This window comes from Canis aureus, chromosome 15, assembly GCF_053574225.1.
Source record: "Canis aureus isolate CA01 chromosome 15, VMU_Caureus_v.1.0, whole genome shotgun sequence".
Classification (NCBI taxonomy): Eukaryota; Metazoa; Chordata; class Mammalia; order Carnivora; family Canidae; genus Canis; species Canis aureus.
In genome coordinates this window covers 54,031,159-54,052,644 of record NC_135625.1, presented here as the reverse complement: position 1 = coordinate 54,052,644, position 21,486 = coordinate 54,031,159, and the positions used below count along the sequence as shown (strand labels likewise).

The window sequence follows — 21,486 nt, the reverse complement described above, 5'->3', positions numbered from 1 at the left end:
ACTTTGCTCTCAGTGGCCAGGATCACCAGGCAGCAGGCCTCCACAGGTCCCACGCCACTCTCTGACAGGGAGACTGTGGTGAGGCCTCTGGAACTTTCTGCACACAGACTCTGGCTGGGGGAGATGCCAGGGTCCTGGGCTGAGAAGTCAACAGTGCAGCAGGTCAGGGCAGGTGTGGGAGCCGGACAGCAGGCTCAGGGCAGGCGGCCTGCCTCCACCGTCACCCTCACCCTCCTTGGCCACCTGCTCCCTGAGAACCACCACCCCATGGGGCCCTCCCGCATCCCTGCCACTAACGATAAGGGTAACTTAGGCCAATATTCAGCTGCTTTTGGCCTGCACACGAGAAGGTACCACCAGGGTTCCACTCGCAGGAACCATGGGCATGAACCCCTCCTGACAGGGACCCTGAGAACCGGGGGCCCCAACAGCCAAGCCCAGGGGCGGGAGAGGGGCAGAGAGCCCGGCCCCTGTTCCTAACATCCACACACTGCCTGGTGGGACGAAGGGAGTGAGCACCCCCCCCCCCGAAGCACCAGCTCGTCCACTCAGTGGGTGGGGGCATGGGCACTGAAGTGAAGCCTCCAATCCCCCTGATGCTGGGGCACCCCGGGCCAAGCCCACGTCAGCCCGGAGAACACTTGTGGCTCAGACGCAGCTGGGAGACGGGAACTCAGAACAGGTATGCCTGCAGAGACTAGGGCCTGGCATCCCCTGAGCCCCCAAACGCAGCAGTCAGACCGCAGGACCACACAGCCCATGGCCCTGAGCCACAGGCCCTGAGCCCATGAGACGTGGCAGGTCCACGCGGCAACACGGGAGCGTCAACAGCACACCAGGTCTCAGAAGAAGTACCCAGCAAGGCAGAGCACATCTCTCGATCCTGGTCAGATAGTCGGGTCTGGGGGCCTGATTTTGGACACGGAGGGCTGAATAAAATACATTACTAACACTGATTTCACCTGCTTCCTCCTTTTTTTTTTTTTTTTAAAGATTTATTTATTTATTCATGAGAGACACAGACTGAGAGAGAGGCAGAGGCACAGGCAGAGGGAGAAGCAGGCTCCATGCAGGGAGCCTGATGTGGGACTCGATCCTGGGTCCCCAGGATCATGCCCTGGACCGAAGGCAGGTGCCCAACTGCTGAGCCGCCCAGGCATCCCTTCCTCCTCCTTTTAACGTAGCCACGAGAACATTTTAAGCAGCTCCATGGCCGTTGTCGAAGAAGCAGGGTATGCAGTCCCGCCAGTTGTCCCCTGGGCCCTGCGGATCCCCGCCCCCGTCCTCCTACACCCACAGAGACCCTCCGTGAGATGTCTGCACAGTCTCCTCCACCCTCCCAGCCAGGCCCTTCACATGAAGCCTGGGCAGCTGGACGGGACCCCAGCACATGCACCCCAGGCCACACTACCCCAGGCAGTGGCCCCCCAGACCCCAGTGGGTACTTCGGGCCTCCTGCAGGACCACCCATCCTGGGTACAGGAATGGGTGGGCACCGCGGCCACGCTGGGAGGCAGTGGCAGGGGCGCTGCCACTTGCCCGGCCGCTCTCCCCACTCTGGGCTCCCCCGCCAGCCACTCAACCTCCACACTCCGTTACCCCATCAGGGAAGTGGGAGACCAGGGTCCTCATCACAGTTCAGGTGGAGGTTATGCCAAGTAATTATGTTCCAGGCCTTCTGCCAGTTTGAGCCAGTTTTGAAAATTAAAATGGTTACATCTGGGCCGCTACAAGCTGTTCAATGTAAATACTGCCCATCCTCCAACAGCACCCATAGAGGGCAATGAGGGTTAAGCAGCACAGCGGGGCAGCCCCCGTGGCGCAGCGGTTTAGCGCCACCTGCAGCCCAGGGCGTGGTCCTGGAGACCCTGGATGGAGTCCCACATCGGGCTCCCTGCATGGAGCCTGCTTCTCCCTCTGCCTCTCTCTGTCTCTATGAATAAATAAAAAAAAATCTTAAAAAAAAAAAAGCACGGGGTCGTGCAAGGAGGCTCGCCAGGGCCCTCAGATCCCCCAAGACCTGCCGAGCTCAGGCGGAAAGGCAACTTCCCTCTGCACTGCCTGTGGTGTGTTCCTTCAATCCCCCTGCCACAGGCCCATGGCCAATGAATCCAGCCCCAGAAGCCCCACACGAGCCCAGAACAGCATAGAAACTGCAGCGCCAACCACAGAACCCCACCTCAGGGGCGCAGCCCAAGCAGAGCCGTGCTGTCTTTCCTTGTGCCTCAGCGACTCAGTGGCAGGCAAAGGCCGTGGCACGCGGTGGGCCGCACACCCAGAGACCCCGGCAGACAACCCTGGGCTCCCAACACGAGGGGAGGAGTGGACCAGGTGCAGGGGGCTGGGGGCCAGTGCCTGGTTTAAGGTTCCTCCTGAGGGACGCCTGGGTGGCTCAGCGGTTGGGCACCTGTCTTTGGTTCAGGTTGTGATTCTGGGATCTCAGGATCCAGGATCGAGTCCCACATCGGGCTCCCTGCATGGAGCCTGCTCCTCCCTCTGCCTGTGTCTCTGCCTCTGTCTCTGCCTCTGTGTCTTTCATGAATAAATAAATAAATCTTTAAAAAAAAAAAAAAAGGTTCCTCTTGACTCAGAACGTCTCGCAGACCAGGAGCAACGCGATGGCTTGCTTCCGTCTTTGTACCCAGCTCTTAGAAGCCTGTGGCCAAGGGCAGGGCCCAAGCAGGAGGGCCCGGCACAGCACCCACTGCTTATGACCCCCTGGGTCACTGATGTCCTCTGACTGAGGCTGACCTCAGGTAGGAGGGCCCTTCTTGGACACAGCAGGCAGCAGCAGCTGACCCCACACTGGACAAACTGTCTCCAGAGCTCCATTAAATTCCCAGACTCACTCGTGCAGACAAAGACACAAGCTGCTCCTGTCGAGGACCCCTCGGCCCTGCCTCCCAGATCCGTACCTGTCTTCAGGACCACCAGGTGTGAGGCGTCGTCCCGCACATAGGACACAGCGGCGATGTCATGGATGGGAACCCTGAGGATGGTGTCCTCCCCGTCTCGCCAGGCCAGCTTGACGTTATAGGCAGACAGGCTGATCACGGCATCGTGCTCCTGGGTCAGGTGTCCAGGGAGCTGGTGGGCTCTCTGGAAGGGAGCATGGTGCATCAAGAATGCCGGCCCAGCCACAGCCCCTGGGGACCCCCCCATCAAGCACAGGCCAGCACTGTCCCTACAGGATGGCCACGCTGGCTCTGGAAGCTCTGCTGCCTCTGGAGCAGCTCTTATTCAGACCTATGGTATGTGGTTTATGCATCTTGAAAATGTAAATTCTGAAAAGAGCCCAAACCACAAGGAGCAAAATCTGGAGCACAAAGTTCACGTTCAGACAGGATTGGTCTCTATGGCCCAGGAGCCAAGCACACCCATACCGTGATGGGACAGGGTCACCCTCCCCCAGCCGTGAAAGGCCCAGGATCAGAGGACCAGGAGCTGGTGTCAGGGTCAGAGGTCAGGGTCAGGGGCTAGAGCAGACTAAGGGTCAGAGGTGGGGGTCAGGAGGTGGTACAGGCCAGGGGTCAGAGGTCAGGGACAGAAGGGTGGGGTTACCTTTGCATTGTCTATGAAATGCAGGATTTCAGTCCTACTGGAGGGATTCAGGTATCCTGGGATGGACGTCAGCTGACCTAAGTACTGTAAGAAAGCGAGGAGAGAAAGCTGCGGTAAGAAAGGGAAGACGAGGACACCTCAGTGGCTCAGCAGTTGGGCATCTGCCGTTGGCTTAGGGTGTGGTCCCGGGGTCCCGGGGTTGAGTCCCGTATCGGGCTCCTTGCATGGACCCTGCTTCTCCTGTCTCTGTCTCTCTCTCTCCCTGTGTTTCTCTCCTGAATAGATAAATAAAATCTTTAAAAAAATAGAGAAAAGGGGGATCCCTGGGTGGCTCAACGGTTTGGCTCCTGCCTTTGGCCCAGGGCACAATCCTGGAGTCCCGGGATCGAGTCCCGCGTCGGGCTCCCGGCATGGAGCCTGCTTCTCCCTCCTCCTGTGTCTCTGCCTCTCTCTCTCTCTCTATGTCTATCATAAATAAATAAAGAAATAAATCTTTAAAAAATAAAATAAAATAAAATAAAATAAAATAAAATAAAATAAAATAAAATAAAGAGAAAGGGAGACGAACCCATGTAGTCACAGACACAGGAAGCACGGCCTGGCCCCCGCCTTCGGCCACCAGGCCTGCAGGCCGGGCTCGAGCAGAGGCCGCGCTCCCCAGGATGTGTGCTCAGACCTCGAAGTCTGTCGGCCCGGGAGCTGCTCCCCTGCTACCTGCTGCACCACATGACAGACCAACAGACCAGCAGGACCGAGATCCATACGGCAGTGGCCCGGCCCCAAGGAGCGCTGCTGTCCCAGGGTCGGGCACCCCGACTCCAGCCAGGGGAGGCCGAGGGAGAAGTGCGTGCAGCCCCACCGTCCAGGGGCATCAGCTGCCCGCAGGACAGACACACCAACAGACAGACGGATCACAGCCCTGGGAAGTGCGGACAGGCGCGAGCACCAAGCTGGCCGCGGCCCGGGACAGCAGCACCACCCTCACGAGGAAGGGCTGCAGCACGGGCTTCCTGGGTGACGCCAGCGACACATGGAAATTGCAGCCACCCTGAGCCACGATCACAGGGGCCGCGGATGGATGTGCTGGGGCGGCCTCGAGATGGGCCAGTGGGAGCCTCCCAAACGGGAGAGCGACGGGGAAAGAGCCTGAGGAAGGCGGCATAAGAACAGGAGCTCCTCAGCTGTGCAGGAGCTGCTCTCCCTGCCTTGGGCTGGGCCTGGGGGCTGGGGGCTGGGGGCTGGGGGCCTAGGGGCTGGGGCTCAGGGCCTGGGGCCCAGGGGCTGGGGGCCTGGGAGCTGGGGCCTGGGGGCCTAGGGGCTGGGGGGCTGGGGGCTGGGGGCTGGGGGCCAGGGGCCTGGGGGCTGGGGGCCTGCAGCTCAAGCAGCGAGCGGCCTGCCTCACTCTCGGCTCAGTCCTTCAAGCAAAGGAGAAATAAAAACTTTCTCTGACAAACAAAATTTGAGGGATTTTAAGATTTATTTATTTTATTTGAGTGACAGCAAGAGCGCATGCACTCAGTCTTGATCTTGGTGGGTGAGTTCAAGCCCCTTGTTGGGCACAGAGCTTATTAAAATTTTTTTAAATGTTTTTTCAAGTTTTATTTATTTAGGTAATCTCTACACTCCACATGGGGCTCCAACTCATGCCCTGAGACTGAGCTGCACGATCTACCAACGGAGCCACCCAGGAGCCCCAGGAAACCCTCTTTATTTTTTTAGAGGTTCTTGCAGAATTTGCAAGTCTTTTTTTTTTTTTTTAAGATTTTATTAATTTATTCATGAGACTCACAGAGAGCGAGGCAGAGACACAGGCAGAGAGAGGAGTAGGCTTCCTGTGGGGAACCCAATGCAGGACTCAATCCAGGAACTGTGGATCACACCCTGAGCTAAAGGCAGACCTCAACCGCTGAGCCACCCAGGCATTTGGAAACCCACTTTAAAGAGGGGCCTTATATAACAAAAATACTTCTCTAAGAAGATGTAACAGTCTTTAACACATATGTACATAACAACAGAGCATCAAAATACTCAAGGCAAAAATGGGCAAAACTGCAAGGAGAAAGAAATGAAGCCACAATTACACCTGGAGACTTCAACACCCCTATCAGAAATGGACAGATCCTGCAGGTAGAAAATCAGTGAGGACACAGGTAAACTCAACACCCTCAATCAACAGGTCATAACTGACATACGTAAGCTACTATATAATTGATATCTATACACAGCTGCAGGATATGCTTTCTTCTTTTTTTCTTTTTTTTAAGATTTTATTTATTTATTCATAGAGATGCAGAGAGAGAGAGAGAGAGAGAGGCAGAGACACAGGCAGAGGGAGAAGCAGGCTCCATGCAGGGAGCCTGACGTGGGACTCGATCCAGGGTCTCCAGGATCACGCCCTGGGCTGAAGGCGGCACTAAACCGCTGCGCCACTGGGGCTGCCCAGGATATGCTTTCTTCTTAAGCTCACATGAACATTCACCAAGAAACAGCACACACTGGGCCGTAAAACACACCTTAACAAATTTAAAAGATAAGAAACCATGCACAGTATGTTCTCAAGTCACAATGGAATTCCCTGAAAGACACAACTGTCAAAATTCATACAAAATGAATTGCTTAATCTGAATAGGCATATGTTCTATTAATGGAATTGAATCAATAATTAACAACCTTCCAAAACAGAAAGCACCAAGTCCAGTCAGGTTCACTGGTGAATTTTAACACATACTAAAGGAAGAAATGATACCAATTCTCTATAATCTCTTCCAGAAAGTAAAAACAGAGAAAACACTCTAACCCATCCTATGAGGTGGCATGACCCTAGTGTCAAAATCAAAGATACTAGAATAACAGAAAAACTACAGATTAAGGGCGCCTGAGTGGCTCAGCGGTTGGAGTGTCTGCCTTGGGCCCAGGGCGTGATCCTGGAGTCCTGGGATCGAGTCCCACATCGGGTTCCCTGCATGGAGACTGCTTCTCCCTCTGCCTGTGTCTCTCATGAATAAATAAATAAAAATCTTCAAAAAAAAAAAACTTCATTTGCTAACAACTTTTTGAATCCTGAGGAACACGATCACATCTGTGAACCATCGCTGCCGGTTCAGCACTTTGCTGAAATGATGGTGCCCAGGTGCTGTGTGTGCAGGACTGCGTGGGGACAGGCCCCACTGTATGGCCTGGGGGGATGATGTCACCATCCCCTCCCCTTCTCTCAGCGCCACCATGCCTCTGCTCAGCGACCAGTCTCTGGGGAGGATTCCACTTTCTTCATAGGAAGGGGAGCCACCATTGGAGATTTCCTTCACTATAACATATTTCTTGGTAAAACAATATTTTCAATAAAAGAAGATTGCAGCTTTCGTCCTTGTTGCAGCTCTGGATGGGACAGGGTGTGCTCCTGGACAGCACTTACTGCACTGGGCTCGTCGTCCTGCAAGGTCCTCTGGCCAACCCCAATTACCCCCATGCCCTAGCAGGCCAGCAGCAGCTGGCCCACACCCACCAAGGGGAAAGGGTACAGGGCTTGGGGCCGACCACTAATCCCAGCACATCAAAGGCACGGCTATAGAGGGGTGAATGCGATGAAGCATGAGAGAGCCTGAGGGGACGTGTGACTAGCAGTGACATCTGCTGAAGGGCCCCGCCTCACCGAGGTGGAAGACGATATGGCCAGGCTGTCTTGGGCACCACTCACCCTGCCCCGCTCCGGCCACCATTAGGTACCACAGCCAGCGCAGAGGCATGCTGCCGAGCTCATGCTCTAGCTCCAAACACAGAAAGTGCTTCCAAAAATCACTGCTGACGGGACACAACAGAAGGCTGTGTTTATACCGACCCTAAGGTGGCGTCCAGACAACATCCAGCCACCCCAGCCTCACTCGGCAAGACCCGTGCAGCAGAGTGGGGTCTGATGGAAAGGCAGGAGGACTTCCACACAAGGACGGAGACACAAGGGTGGGTACCCAGTTTATCAATGCCCCAGGCCTGCAAAAGTGGCCTTTTCCTACTTGCTGGAAGACAGCCGACACCTCCTACACACACGTGCACACACACATCCTGTGTGGACACTGCTCACTCTTCTCGGGGTCCACCCCATCCGCCTGTAGCAGGTATGAGGCCATGACTGAGGACGGAACACAGATGGGGCAGGGGGTCTGCGGGGACCCCCACACACACAGATGTCCAGCTGCCAGCACCTTGACAAGAGCGAGGCCCGCATGGAACACAGCAGAGGTCGCACAGCGGCCATGGTGAACTGCGGGTGAGGCTCACAGGGGGGCCCACTGGATGGGTTCCCGCGTCAGACAGGGAACCTCACGCTCTGCTCCCCATGCTCCTCGGGAGGGCCGGGAGGACACCCCACTCTGGAGAATGAGCAGCTCTGAGAGGCGCAGCTGATGGCAGGAGAGGCTCACAGAACCGGGCGCCGCAGAGCAAGGGGACAAGAGGAGGAGCAGTGCTGGGCAGAAGTGCCAAGCCGCGGGAGTAGCAGGCATGGCCACGGAGCGGCAGTGGGGTGCGGCCTACAGGGGCCACGTTGCCGGCTCCCACAGCATGAGCCTGGGGCACCGCCTAATGTACACAGATGGGAGCGACACTGAGGGCACAGCTTGGGCACAAAGGCTCAGCTCCCTGACACGGGTTCCAGACCTAGAAAGGTGGCCGAATGAGGGGTGAAGCCCCAGGAGAAGGCACCCGCGGGGCCCAGGGAGGTGTGCTGCGGAGATGCCCAGTTGTCCCAAAGGGATTAGCCTCTCTCTTGAGCCACCGTACCCTGAGGAACGGGAATTCCCTCCCAGGTCTGGAGACGATGTCAGCACCCCGGGCCCCAGATGGTCCACGAGGTCGTGCAGGGACAGGGATGCAGGGGCCAGACCCACGTGCACACAGTGCATCCTTGGCCTCCAGACCCATGCCCCCCTTGTAAGGAGGGGGTGTACTTAGCCTCCAGAATGCAGGGGCTACCGAGGTCCAGGAGGCCACGTGGCAGCCCCTGAAATTCATTCCGCTGCTGCCCCTGGCTACGGTTCCAAAGAGAGTGTCACCACCTGTGGCAAAAGCAGAGGCGTGTGCTGCCCTCCAAGATGGACGTGGCGCCGGGATGGCAGGCTCCACCCGTGGGCGGCCCGGCTCTGCAGAACCGGCGGGCCGGGGCCAGGGCCGGGGCCGGCACAAGGGAGCCAGATGGGCTCTTTGTGAGAACAGGTGAGCTCACGGCACAAACACGTTCCTCTCCAAAGCCACCAGGAGCCGTTCCCATCCCCCTCCAAGAGGGACAGAAGCAGGGTCCCGGTCCTACCCTAAGAGCCACAGGAGCCTGGCACAGACGCACCATATGCACAGCTGATGGAAGGCAGAGGCCGGGCTGCACTCACCTGGCCAAGAACACGCCAGCGCACGGCAGACTGTCGCACGGGCAGACTCTGGCCCCGCTACGGCACTGTCTACGACAGGCCAACTGGCTCGGGGTGGCAGGCCAGCCTCGGGGAGGGCAAGGCTCTTTCCTGGTGACAACGGACGGGGTACCCTGTCCTGCCCACGGCATCTCGGCCAAGCCCAGCATGTCCTGAATGCACATACGGGTGGGGCGTGGGGTGAGGCTCACGGTTCCTCCGTGGGTGTCCAGCAGCCCCGGCACCGTCCGAGATGACTATCCGTCCCCCGTACACTGTGTTTGTGCTTCGTCAAAATCGCACTGGGCACGTCCGTGTGGGTGTGTTTCGGGCTCTCGACCCGCCCGCCGACCGTGTGGGTCCCTCTGCTGATACGTCACAAGAGCAGAGGCCTGGCTCCTCCTCTTCCCAGGCTGTCTCAGCGATTCCGCTGAATTTCCACACGCACTTCAGAGAAATCTTCACATCTACAAAGACCTCACCGGGATTTTGGGAAGAACGATGTTAAGCTGCACACGGGTCCAGGGCTACGTGACACACCGACGGGCTCGGTCCACCACCCACCAACAAGGCGGGACACGCAGACCAGTGCTTCCCTGCATCCCTACTGGGCGCTCTCAGCAAACCCCGCATGAGTTTGGCTCCATTTGTATCCTGGTCTTCCCGTTTCTTAAGTAACCATAAGTAAATGGTGTTTTGTTTTTAAGTCTGTTGCCCACCTTGAACGAATATTGTTGCTCATGTACACATCCTGTTTTTCTGAGTTTTTTTCATCATGAGTGGTGTTGGATGCTTTTTCTGCATCAGTTGATAGGATCCCATGAGAGTTATGCCTTCGCCTGTTGACGGGATGGGTTCCCTCTTGGAATCCTGCGCCAGGCTCACGTCCCTTCACAGGGTAACCCCGCACCTTCTCTTTCCGGGAGAGGACACAGCGCTGGTGCCCATTCCTCGAACACGAGGGGGACTCCTCCAGCAGGAGCATGCAGGCTGAAACCCTCCGACAGGACACTCCACACAAGCCACAGTGTCCTCAGCGGTTACAGAATGATTCAAACCCACAGGACGGACACGGCAGGGAGCGCTCCCAAGGAGCTGGTGGGTATGTTGGCCCGCGTGCAGTCCTCCACTTTCTCCTCCACCCGACCCCAGGGCCCAGCACCCAAAGGAGGTCTGGCCGCCACTCCTGCCCCTCACGGCCCGGGGCAGCTGTCACCTCATTCTCCCCTTGGATAAAGTGCTCTGCTCACTGTTCCCAAGACCTCGGGCTTTACCCTGCTGTGTGCACTCACTCAGCTTCTTCAATCTCCAAGTTTCTCTTTTGCCCAATGAATGACATTTCGGCCACAAACCTCTTGAACAGTGTCTTGGCCTCTCCGAAGGTGCATGTGCTGGAAAGCGTGCTTTGGTCCCCCTGCAGCCGCCGAGGACACCCCAGTCCCTCCTGTGCTCATCGGGGGCCTCCTCCAGGGTGGGCGCAGGCCCCGGCTCAGCCTTGGCTGGTCTGTCAGGCAGATAGGCGGCCTTCACTGGGGTCTGTCTGCACCAGTTCCTGTTTCTGGGCTGCTGGCGTCCTCAACTCCAAGCCTGGGATACACGGGGAGAGAGGGAAGCTGGGGGCCTCACCTGGGGCCCCAGGTCCCTGCTGCTCTGCTTCTGTCCACTTTGCAGACCTCTCTTATGGCTGCTGCATGTACAACATCCAGGACCTTCATCGTGCAAAGAGGCCCAGGGAGAGGCATGTGCACCCCACTCTCTGGAAGCAGAAATCTCCTTTATTTCTCTGGGTTTCACAGGGACCCCCATCCCCACACCCACCCCGTCCTCACACACGGCTCTGACACCCCCAAACACAGAAAGCCCCTCGTCCTGTCTCCCAGAGGCACGTAGGCCCAGTCCTGAGTCTTGCGGGGCCTGCCCTCTGTCACCACGCCCGGAATCCTTTGGCTCTGGACCCGCGTCTCCACCTCTGGGGGGATCCATGCAGTGAGGCAGCACGTCCTCCCGTGCATCACCAGTCACTGTGCCGGGACTCCTAGGTCCTGCGAGGTCGCAGTGGTCGACTGCGACAGGTCCTGCGTCACCGTCTGGAGGCCGCCTCCCCTCTTCCACCCCTGCCGGACCCCTGGGTCGATCCTACAAACCTCTTTTGCTCTCGTTCCTTTGCCCACTAATTCCCTCTCTCCTCAACTCTGGTCATCCTTTCTGGGGACCTCTCCTGATTGGCGTTCAAGCCCCTAGTGAATGTTCTAAGATACTCATCGCCACAGCTATTATTGCAAAAGCTCCCGTCTACACAACTTATTGAAAAGTGGACCCTGTTACATCAGAGTTCCCAGAATATGCTCTTACCTCTCCCCACCTTCCTGCAGGGTGGCCACATTCCCACTTGCCTCCTGTGTTTGTCATGGGGTCTACCACCCTGAGCACATGTGAATCCACACTGCCCCCGACAGAGGCCATGTGCGTGGGCAGCACCACTGGCCAGTAGCCCCGGATGCCCTGTGAAAGCACCCTGGGGACCCCATATGGGACCGGCCCGCGTGCCGGGTCCTGGAGGCTCGGGAGGGAGAGGGCTCCACATCCTTGTCTTCACTCGGGGCCACCCCGACCCTCCTCCCTGCCCACCATCCCCACACCCGGGCCTCCCCAGTCCTGTCTCTGCTGGGGACGCCACCCACGTCCCCCATCACCTGAGGACTAGATGAAAGCAGAAACCCCTCCAAGGACACAAGCGGCCCCGCACCCCTCCCAGCCTGGGAGTCAAGGCTGGACCTGTGCAGCCTCCGCGAGCCCTGCAGCCCCACCTTCCCCAGCCCTCTCCAAGCGCAGGTGCCACGCTCCTGTTGGACCCGTCACCACCACACTGACCCCGAGGCCACAGTCCCTGTCCCTGGTTCACTGTCACTCCAGCGAGTTGGGGGGGGGGCACACTTATCCGCAGCTGCCCGCGCACAGGATGGGCCAGGGTGCGGCAGGCCTGCGTCCTCAGCCGTGACCCCACACGCGAACACAAACACGCCCACCCTCGAGAGAAAGGAGGTGGCTGCTCCTGCAGAAAGAGCCAGAAATAGGCCAGCAGACAGCAACGTGGTGCATGGGCATGGCCGCCCCGTGGACAGGCCAGCACAGGCGGGACAGCGGGCGGGAGGAGAGGCGGTGAGCGCTCGGCCATGCAGGACTTACCTTCACCTCCTTCTCGATGTAGTCACTCAGGAGTCGGTCGGGCTCCACGCGCTCAGGCAGGGACAGCGCCACGGTGTGCAGAGGGCGCCGCTCTGTCACCTTCTCGTGGGCTTTCTTATCTCTACTCTTTTCACCTTTTAGGAATACTCGTTTAAATGGCGACACAATTCCAGGCTGCAGGCAGAAACGGCAAGGGTTGGAGGTGTTATTCACGAAGGCTTCGCGTGGCCCCCACAGCGCACAAGTAGACATGGCCACGCCACCGCCACGGTCCCCACACAGGCCTGGGGAGGAGGACCCCAAGACCGCCGGGAAGGGCCGGGCGCGCTCTGCAGGTGAGTAGCCTCATGGCTCAGGAGGTGGTGGGAAGGGGACAATCCTCCCAGAAGCCGGGAACGTGGCGCCACCCAAGGCCCTGGCTGAGGCGGGTCCCTTGGCTCCAGGACCCCGGAGCAGGTGCCACGGCCTCAACAGAGCCGAGAGCCCACCCGCTGCCTCACGTCCACGCCCGTGGACTGCCTGCACATGCCCTTCCTGCTGCCAGGGCCTCGCTGGCCACACCAGGCGACCCCGCCCGCCCGCTGGAGGCTCGTCTTCCAACCACAGGAAACCTACACAGCAAGAGCCGGGGGGCCCAAGGGTGGGCCGGGTGTCCCTTCCCATGACTCTCCAAAGGAGCCCCTCACCTGCCATGGTCACTGCACACCTGCACATGGACGGCAAGGCTCCTTGCTTCCCCACAGGCCAAAGGAATGCAAACCAAAGAAACTAAAACACCGACACGTGGCCTGGGCAGGGAGCCAACACCACACAGGGACACGAAGGCCCCCCAGACCGAGGCAGCCGCTCACCTGCCAGACGGCCGAGTGCCCGACCCCAGCCAAGACCCAGACTTACAGAAACAAGCTAGGGGCCTCTGGCACCGAAGGACCTCACGAGCTGTTGCTCGCTCCTCCTGCACGTGGGGAAGCTCAGCTGCATCCCGCGCAAACCGATGCTGTGACCCCTGAAGCCACAAAGCTCCTCACCAGCAGGTCAGCCTCACGGGTGGAAGGTGAACAGGTGCACTGACCCCCCGCAAAGGCAGCCAAGGCCTCAGTGTCTCTCAGCACACCCTGCACCCACAGCACACTCTGCAGCATCACCCCCTCCCTGTCCTGGAACACCCCCATCCTGGAGCACCCCCCCATCCTGGAGCACCCCCATCTCCACCTTGGAGTACCCCATCCCCACCTTAGAGCACGCCCTCCCTGTCCTGGAGCACCCCCCTCCCCATCCTGGAGCATACCCATCCTGGAGCACCCCCATCCCCACCTTGGAGCACCCCCCTCCCCGTCCTGGAGCAACCCCCTCCCCATCCTGGAGCACACATTCCCCATTCTGGAGAACCCCATCCTAGAGCATCCCCATCCCCACTTTGGAGCACCTCCTCCCCGTCCTGGAAGATCCCCCTTCCCGTCCTGGAGCACCCTCATCCCCACCTTGGAGCACCCCCCTCCCCGTCCTGGAGCATGCCCTCCCCATCCTGGAGCACCCCCCTCCCCATCCTGGAAGATCCCCCTTCCCATCCTGGAGCACCCCCTCCCCATCCTGGAGCATCCCCGTCCTGGAGCATCCCCCTTCCTGTCCTGGAGCACCCGCCTCCCCGTCCTGGAGCAGCCCTATCCTGGAGCACTCCCACCCGCCCTGGAGCATCTCCTGGTTCCTACTCCCCACATCCATCCATGCAGAGTGAGACCCACAGGGCTACCACCAAAGCTGGATGATGTCCATGCAGAGCTTCAATTTACTTGCCTCTCCACTCTATTAGATTTCCAATTTTCCATCTCACCAGGTTTTTTATGTAAAGATGAGGGCAGCTCCTGCCTGCAGCTGGCACACTTCAGCTGAGACAAGATGCCCAGTGTCACCATAACATGACCCTCATAGGCACACGGATGGTCTACGGAAGGACAGAGCAACTCCGAGAAGCCCACCCACCCGTGGGGTCTGTCCAGGCCCCATTGTCCTCAGCCTCTGGGATTCTCAGCCCCACACAATTTAGGGGCATGGCCAAGAGCAGGGGTGCTCCGCTGAAAGCCTGGGGCATGGAAACAGGCAGATGCTGTGGGCGGCTCACGTGGGGAATGGTGGGAAACGGTCACCTACAACCAGCCAAACACCTACAGTAAATTCAAGTTGAAAATGACCCCAGATGGGGATCCCTGGGTGGCTCAGTGGTTGGGCGCCTGCCTTCAGCCCAGGGCGTGACCCTGGGGTCCCAGGATGGAGTCCCACAGCGGGCTCCCTGCATGGAGCCTGCTTCTCCCTCTGCCTGTGTCTCTGCCTGTCTCTCATGAATAAATAAATATTAAAAAAAAAAAAGAAAGAAAGAAAATTACCCCAGAAATCTAGTAACGTGAGCACCACGCTTTACGCCCTACCCCAAGCAGGCAAGGCCATGCGGAACTGGGGCTGCCTCTCTGCCTGCACCCCAGTAGGCAGGGCCCCTCCCAACCCCTGGCTTCTGCACACAGAGCACCTCTAGGTTCCTGTGATAGGCGCACACTGCCCCAGGGCTACAGGGAAACTGAGGCAGGCTCATGCAAACCTCGACTCTCCGGAACTGTACAACCCACACGGGCGCAGACATCTGTCCCTATACCATTTCTACTTGGTGACCCCACAAAGCTCACCCCCTGGATGGTGACCATCCAGGGTGCAGGCCAAGGGGGAGTCTGAATGCAGTGGCACACGCAAGTGCTCACACATGTTCCCACCTCATTAACCCTCTCTCCCGAGACCAATGGGAAGTGAACTCAGAAGAGAGGTTGGCCAAGGTCAGCCTCTCGCCATGAAGCCCATGTTGTGTCACCAGGTCCACAAATTGCATGCAACTCACGCTGTTATTTGGAGGCTGAGACACAGCTCAGGAAATCAATCTTCACGCCCAAGGGGTCCGGGTTGGGAGAGACCCCGGGGCCTCAGCCATACAGCCCACCCTGAAGACAGACCCTCTGCAGGTAGGTCCTCGGCCCCCGTCTGGTCCCCACGGCCCAAGGAAACCCGGACAGCCCACTCCAGAGGCCTCCTCTGCCTCCACGCCTTGGGACCCCGCATGGGACCCCAGCCCCCAGGGAGGAGTAAGCACTGCTCAGTGAGCATTCGGTCCCCATAAGGCCAAGCGTGGGGAAGGCCCCGTGGGGGAGTGAGACCACTCCTACTGCAAAAGGGTCATCAGGCTGGGAAAGAAGCCGATGCTTCTTTGAACAGGCACTAAGTTCATGACGGAAACGCTGGCCTGATGACCCAAAGGGTGTGTTTTAGTGCCAACCGCTCTGCCTTGGGGATGCCACCCCAGCAACAAGGGACCCACCCTGCAGGGCCCCCACACAACCCACTGGCCTAGCACGACGACCCTGTGGGGGCACCCAGGAGCACACAGCTTCCAGCCTGGCCGCTGAGCTCCAAGTGCCCGGGCACCACATGCCCTCTCATGTCTCCAGCAGCAAAGTGGCACGTGGGCTTTCCTGGAGAGAGGCATGCTGAAGCCACCAGGTAAAGAAACAGGTCATGTCACACCTGCCCCTCCCACTGCCATCTGCCCCTGCATCAGCACAGGACGGCCGGCTGCCCCACACAAGTGCCGCAGGCAGCTGGGCCCCGCCGCCCCTCCAGAAACACAGCAACCCAGAGGGACCCCGGGTCTGGGGACGGAGGCGGCTTCCGAACACGAAAACGTAAGGCGAAGTTCTAGTTAACACACAGAGAGGCGATGGAACATCCTGTCACATGGAAGCAGGTCTCTCAAAAACCATCGTAGATCCTTTAACTTGCAGGAATATTCTCCTGATCGAGACGGTGAGTTTTAAAAGCAGTCATCGGGGTGCCAGCGCTCATTCTTCACCCGACAGGAATTTCTACTGAGCACTGATGTCCATCATCATCGCCAAAATGATCTCGTAATCCCTGACCGCGGAAGACCGAGGACTAACGCAGCCCCCCGAAGGGAACCCGAGATGCTGAGCACGATTTCCCTCCAAGGATAGAGCCCGGAACTGGGAGTGGCCAGGGGCCCACTGGTGCCCAAGTCTTCTGTGACGAGATGGGGCCCTGCGGGTCCAGGGTACAGGCAGGCAGGGAGGCGGGGCTTCTGCAGCACACAGAACACCGGCCACTTCCAGGAATGCGGGGGAACTTTCTGGACTGGCTTGAGAACCAGCCCTCAATCCTTACCATGTTCTTCTAGTATTTTCCATCTTCTGCTTGAAACCGCTTTTGAAGTTGGGGACCAAGAGGTTGCCCTTAAACACACACTCGGTCTGGCCGCGATTGTTTCCTGGAGGAGCACCCAGGTGCCAGGCCGGCCGTGACGGCTGGGCTGAAGCAGGCTCACAGATCACCTGGGGTGTCTCCTACACAAACCCTCAGAGGCTGACTTCACCACCAGAGCATCTGACTTAGGATAAGCAATGCATCCCTGTGAAGCCAGCACCAGCACATGTGTGGCAGTGGTCTCCGCTCAGGGACCAGAGCTGACCAGGAGGTGACACACGCCAGCTGGCTGCAAGTGCATGGCGGGAGGAGGCTCAGAGTGTTGTGCACAGAGTCCCCAGGGGCCAGCAGGGGAGGGGACGCCCCAAGCACCCAGGACGCCTCGGTGCAGGTTCACAGGTTCTCAAGGATGTATCTTATCTGATCCTTTAGTTCTCAACACAAACCTGCCCCCAGACAGCTTCCCAGTGCAGGGCCGTGGGCATCCCTGAGTCCAGCATTCAGCAGATGTCTAGCGAGGGCGTCGCAGGCGCCCAGCCCGGGACTGCAATGCGCAGGAGCCTTGGTGCCTCCCTGGGCCCAGCTGGCGACAGGACCACGTGGGGCTACAGGCTGGCCTCGGGGAGGCTCTGAGCGGGAGGCAGGCAGACAGCTGGCGGGCCCACTCTGGCACGAACCCGAGGCCATGGTCCCGTGCAGCCAGGCAGGTCAGCGGGCGCATGCAGCTGTGCGTCAAACCCCCTCCTGGGAACCTCACCACAAAGAGTGTGTCGGTTCCCACCGCACTGCAACCCTGCCTACCTTTTTTTTGTTTTTTTAAAGATTGTATTTTTTAGTCACTGTTACGCCCAACGTGGGGCTTGAACTCACGACCCCAAGGGTCGTGCACTCCTCTGAGCCTACCAGGTGCCCCCCAGGCTCGCCCCCAAGTGCTCTTGTTAGTGCCAACTAACTCCCAGTGTTTGGGCTACCCAGGTCGGCACATTCACTCTCTACAAACATCTTTGGTACGAGGGGCCCAGCAACAGAAGAGGGACATGCTTGAGGTGCCTAGAGACCCAGGGAGGTGCAGGTCCGCGCCCTCAGCGCCATCCTCTGGGCCTCGATGGCTTGCTCAGCAGCACCCAACCGTGCAGGCGCCTCCCGTGGGGACCTGGCCACAGCACAGAGGGCATGTTTCTTCGTCCTTTCCCTAAATCCTGTTCCCACTCAGATCCTAGGTCCCAACCAGCCACAAATCCCCCTGAGACCCGCTCTTCACCCGCAGATGGGACCCTGAGCCTCCTACCTATTGGGCTAAGGCAGGGCGACCCTCCTCGTGGGCCCAGCAACTGCTGCCCACCAGTGCTCCTCCAGCCCGGAAGCCAGCAGGAACCCTCCTCCCCTCTTCCCAGGGCACCGATTGGGCCCACACGCTCGTCCTGGTGGCTCCGTCCCTACTGGGCTCGCACCTACCTCGTTGTCCATGGGGCACCCGCTGGAAAGTCTGAGGAGGAGTCTGGTTCCTCCCCCTGTGCTGATAATTACTGTGCATTCTCCTCTGTTCACTGCTGATCTTGTTGAAAAATATGGTCAGATGTTAGCCCTCCCTCTGAAAAAAACATGTGAATGAACAGGAAGACCAGAAACCACAGCTTCCTCCTACAAACCCCACTGAAGCTATTTAGTTTGTTAAGGAGGGTAAGAGGCGGGCGGTGCCCTCCAACTGCTGCCAAAATCCAAACGGCCGCGAGCCCTGAACAAGACGGCTAGAGCAGCGCGCGCTGCGGGCAGTAGGTGCCCACGGCGGCTCCCCGCGTGTCCAACCACTGCTACGGGGCTACAGAAGGTCATCATTCTGGAATTCCAACCGTTCTGCAAAGAATGACCCACGGGGCTCCTGTCTGACCACTTGGGGGGCGCCCCCCATGCGTGAGGTCCCCTCTGCCCCAGGTGCACAGCTTGGCCCACCTTCTGAGTCCCCAGCCTGCGAGAGCCTGTGCCTCCCTTGGGACCCCTAAGTTTGTGTCCCCACGTGACACGGAAGAGCACATTTCCAAGCAAGTTCCCTTCAACTTCTTCAGGGTCAACCCTCTCACCTAGAAAAGCAGAAGCTGGGGTGCTGGTAGGGAGGCCTGACACAGAACATTCCAGAACAGCCTGCCCACAAGAAAGGCCACTGAGTAAGCATCTTGTTGATCAGGGTGACTGAGTGTGCTCACACACATCAACAGACTTGACGATCACAACACAAGTTATAATGATGAACCACACCGAAGTGCTGGCTTTCAACAGCTTTTGCCCATGAACATGGCCATTTCATGCGGTTCCACTTAAACTGCCCTGCAGTTCAGCACTTCAAAACTCTGAGATGGCCGAGGGCTCCGAGACGATCACTCCGTGCCCCGGTGACGAGCACACACACCGCAGACGGAGAAAGCGCCACAGGATGGGAAGGTGGCACTGAACCGGATGCGCTCCGAAAAACCCAGTGTCCACTGGACTGCCGTCCTTTTACCTCCCAAGGGACTCAGGGCGGCGGGCGGCCCGGATGAGGACGTGTCCTTTCCCGAAGCCACCCCTGCACAGCAAGACTGGAAGGCCCTGGTCTCCAGTGGCTGCTGACGGCAGGTGCAGAGCGGTGCCCACCAGTTGGGCAGCCTGCATCCACAGATGCTACGGTGGCCTGCTGGGCGAGCAAGAGCAAGGCCAGTAAGCACACAGGTAAATGCCGCAGACCACACACAGGGACGCACATGGGCCACCTGCAGGTGTTTGGGGAGGACTGAGCCCCAAACACAAGGGTGACACACGGCGAGCAAGGGCCCTGCGGAATGACAGGTGTGAGCATGGAGATGCGGGTGCCAGGAGAAGGCCGATGCTGACACGGTGTGGCTGAAACCACACCGGGCCTGGGACGCAGCCCACTGCCAAGACCTCCTACAGACAGATGTTCTGGCCAGGATGCCTACAGCGCTAACCCAACCCCACACACCGCGCCAGCCCCTGCAACAACCCCCCACCCCATTCCCGGCAGGGCCATGTCACAAACTTACTGGTTGTCAGGTCATGCCCTCCACCTGGGAAAATGTCATGGAAATGTGCTTCCTCTCTGCTTCCAGAGCACCTCCCAATGTCCCAGATTCCAGCCCTGGGCCAGCAGACCCAACAGTTGCTACCTTGCTCTTTCACATGAAAACTTTGCTCGCCCTGTCCTGGAACACACGCCACAGGCCACAGAAGCCAGACCCACAAAATCTCTTGGTGACCTTCATTCTGGAGACAGCGGTGAAAGACGTGCTCTATGGGCGGAAATGGCTTCGTACCAAGGCCGACTGGACAGACGGACCCCAGACATGCCGACTCAGCCTCCTACAGGGTCCGAGAGCAGACATAAAGGCCTCCTGTCCTGGAACGAGATCAGAGCAGCACCCCCATAAAGCTTTGGAATAATTTTGAACCTACCAGTTTATATGAAGCCAAACTATCCAAGTTCAGGAAAATAATGTTATGTCCATACTTAAAGTGCCTTGGCATGTTTATACCCGAAAACTGTTTGAAAAACATACTAGAGGATGTACTACCAGCAAAAGAAAAAGTGTCCAGAGGAGAAAAAGATGTGGACTCCAGGGACACGACGACCTAAGTCACAGGGTGAGTCACACACTGAGCCAATACAGGAATGGGTCCAAGTCAAAATAGAAGAGAGGGGGCACGTGGGGGGCTCAGTGGTTGAGCTTCTGCCCTGGGCTCAGGGCATGATCCTGGGGTCCTGGGGTCGAGTCCCAGGTCGGGTTCCCTGCTCAGTGGGGAGTCTGCTTCTCCCTCTCCCTCTGTCCCACCCCTGCCCGTTTTCTCTCCTGCTTGCTCTCTCTCTCAAATAAATAAAATCTTTAAAGAAACAAAACAGAGGAGGCGCCAAAAGAAAACAGAAAGGAAGAGTCCATTACATAAGTTATGTGCTGAAGACCCTAGAAGTTCTATCTTGATGATGAAAGCTTGGTACCTTCGGTGTCCATCGAAAGATGAATGGAAAAAAAAAAAAAAAGAAAGAAAGAAAGATGAATGGATAAAGAAGCTGTGGTCTATGTATGCAATGGGATATTACTCAGCCATTAAAAACGACAAATACCCACCATTTGCTTCGAGGTGGGTGGACCTGGAGGGTATTATGCTGAGTGAAAGAAGTCAATCGGAGAAGGACAAACATTATATGGTCTCATTCATTTGGGGAATATAAAAATTAGTGAAAGGGGGGATCCCTGGGTGGCGCAGTGGTTTGGCGCCTGCCTTTGGCCCAGGGCGTGATCCTGGAGACCCGGGATTGAGTCCCACGTCGGGCTCCCAGTGCATGGAGCCTGCTTCTCCCTCTGCCTGTGTCTCTGCCTCTTTCTCTGTGTGACTATCATAAATTAAAAAAAAAAAAAATTAGGGATCCCTGCGTGGCGCAGCGGTTTGGCGCCTGCCTTTGGCCCAGGGCGCGATCCTGGAGACCCGGGATTGAATCCCACGTCGGGCTCCCGGTGCATGGAGCCTGCTTCTCCCTCTGCCTATGTCTCTGCCTCTCTCTCTCTCTCTCTCTCTCTCTGTATTTGTGACTATCATAAATAAATAAAAATTGAAAAAAAAATTAAAAAAATAAAAATAAAAAAATAATAAAATAATAAAAAAAATTAGTGAAAGGGAATAAAGGGGAAAGGAGAGAAAATGAATGAAAATATCAGTGAGGGTGACAAACCACAAGCGACCCCTAACTCTGGTAAATGAACAAGGGGTAGTGGAAAGGGAGGTGGGCAGGGGGTGGGGGTGACTGGGTGATGGGCACTGAGGGGGGCACTTGGTGGGATGAGCACTGGGTGTTATGCTAAATGTTGGCAAATTGAACTCCAATTAAAAAAACAAAAAAGCTTGGTTCCTTTCAAAGAAAAAAGAAAAGTATTAAAACTCTAGAAAATCGAGGTGCCTGGCTGGTTCAGCCGGTGGAGCATACAACTCTTGATCTCAGGGTTGTGAGCTCGAGCCCCATGTTGGATGCAGACATTACTTAAAATAAATAAATACGGGGAAAAAAAAAGCTCTACAGACCCAAAGTTGGTCAAGACACAGACACACT

General features: G+C 57.6%; 1 protein-coding gene across 5 annotated transcripts in view; it reads right to left on the bottom strand.

Annotated features, from left to right (window-relative positions):
- CCM2 (CCM2 scaffold protein) overlaps positions 1 to 21,486 on the bottom strand; it is a 45,269-nt gene that overhangs the window by 3,846 nt on the left and 19,937 nt on the right. For 2 of the 5 annotated variants that reach the window (XM_077849952.1, XM_077849954.1), the window contains exons 2-5: positions 12,141 to 12,314; positions 3,562 to 3,645; positions 2,916 to 3,099; positions 3 to 139 (exon numbers count right to left, since the gene is read on the bottom strand). In XM_077849952.1, coding sequence (XP_077706078.1) covers positions 3 to 139; positions 2,916 to 3,099; positions 3,562 to 3,645; positions 12,141 to 12,314 — 579 coding nt within the window. Of the gene's footprint in view, positions 1 to 2; positions 140 to 2,915; positions 3,100 to 3,561; positions 3,646 to 10,306; positions 10,542 to 12,140; positions 12,315 to 17,849; positions 17,986 to 21,486 lie in introns of those variants that run through there. The other 3 variants (XM_077849955.1, XM_077849953.1, XM_077849956.1) reach the window with 3 other exon arrangements.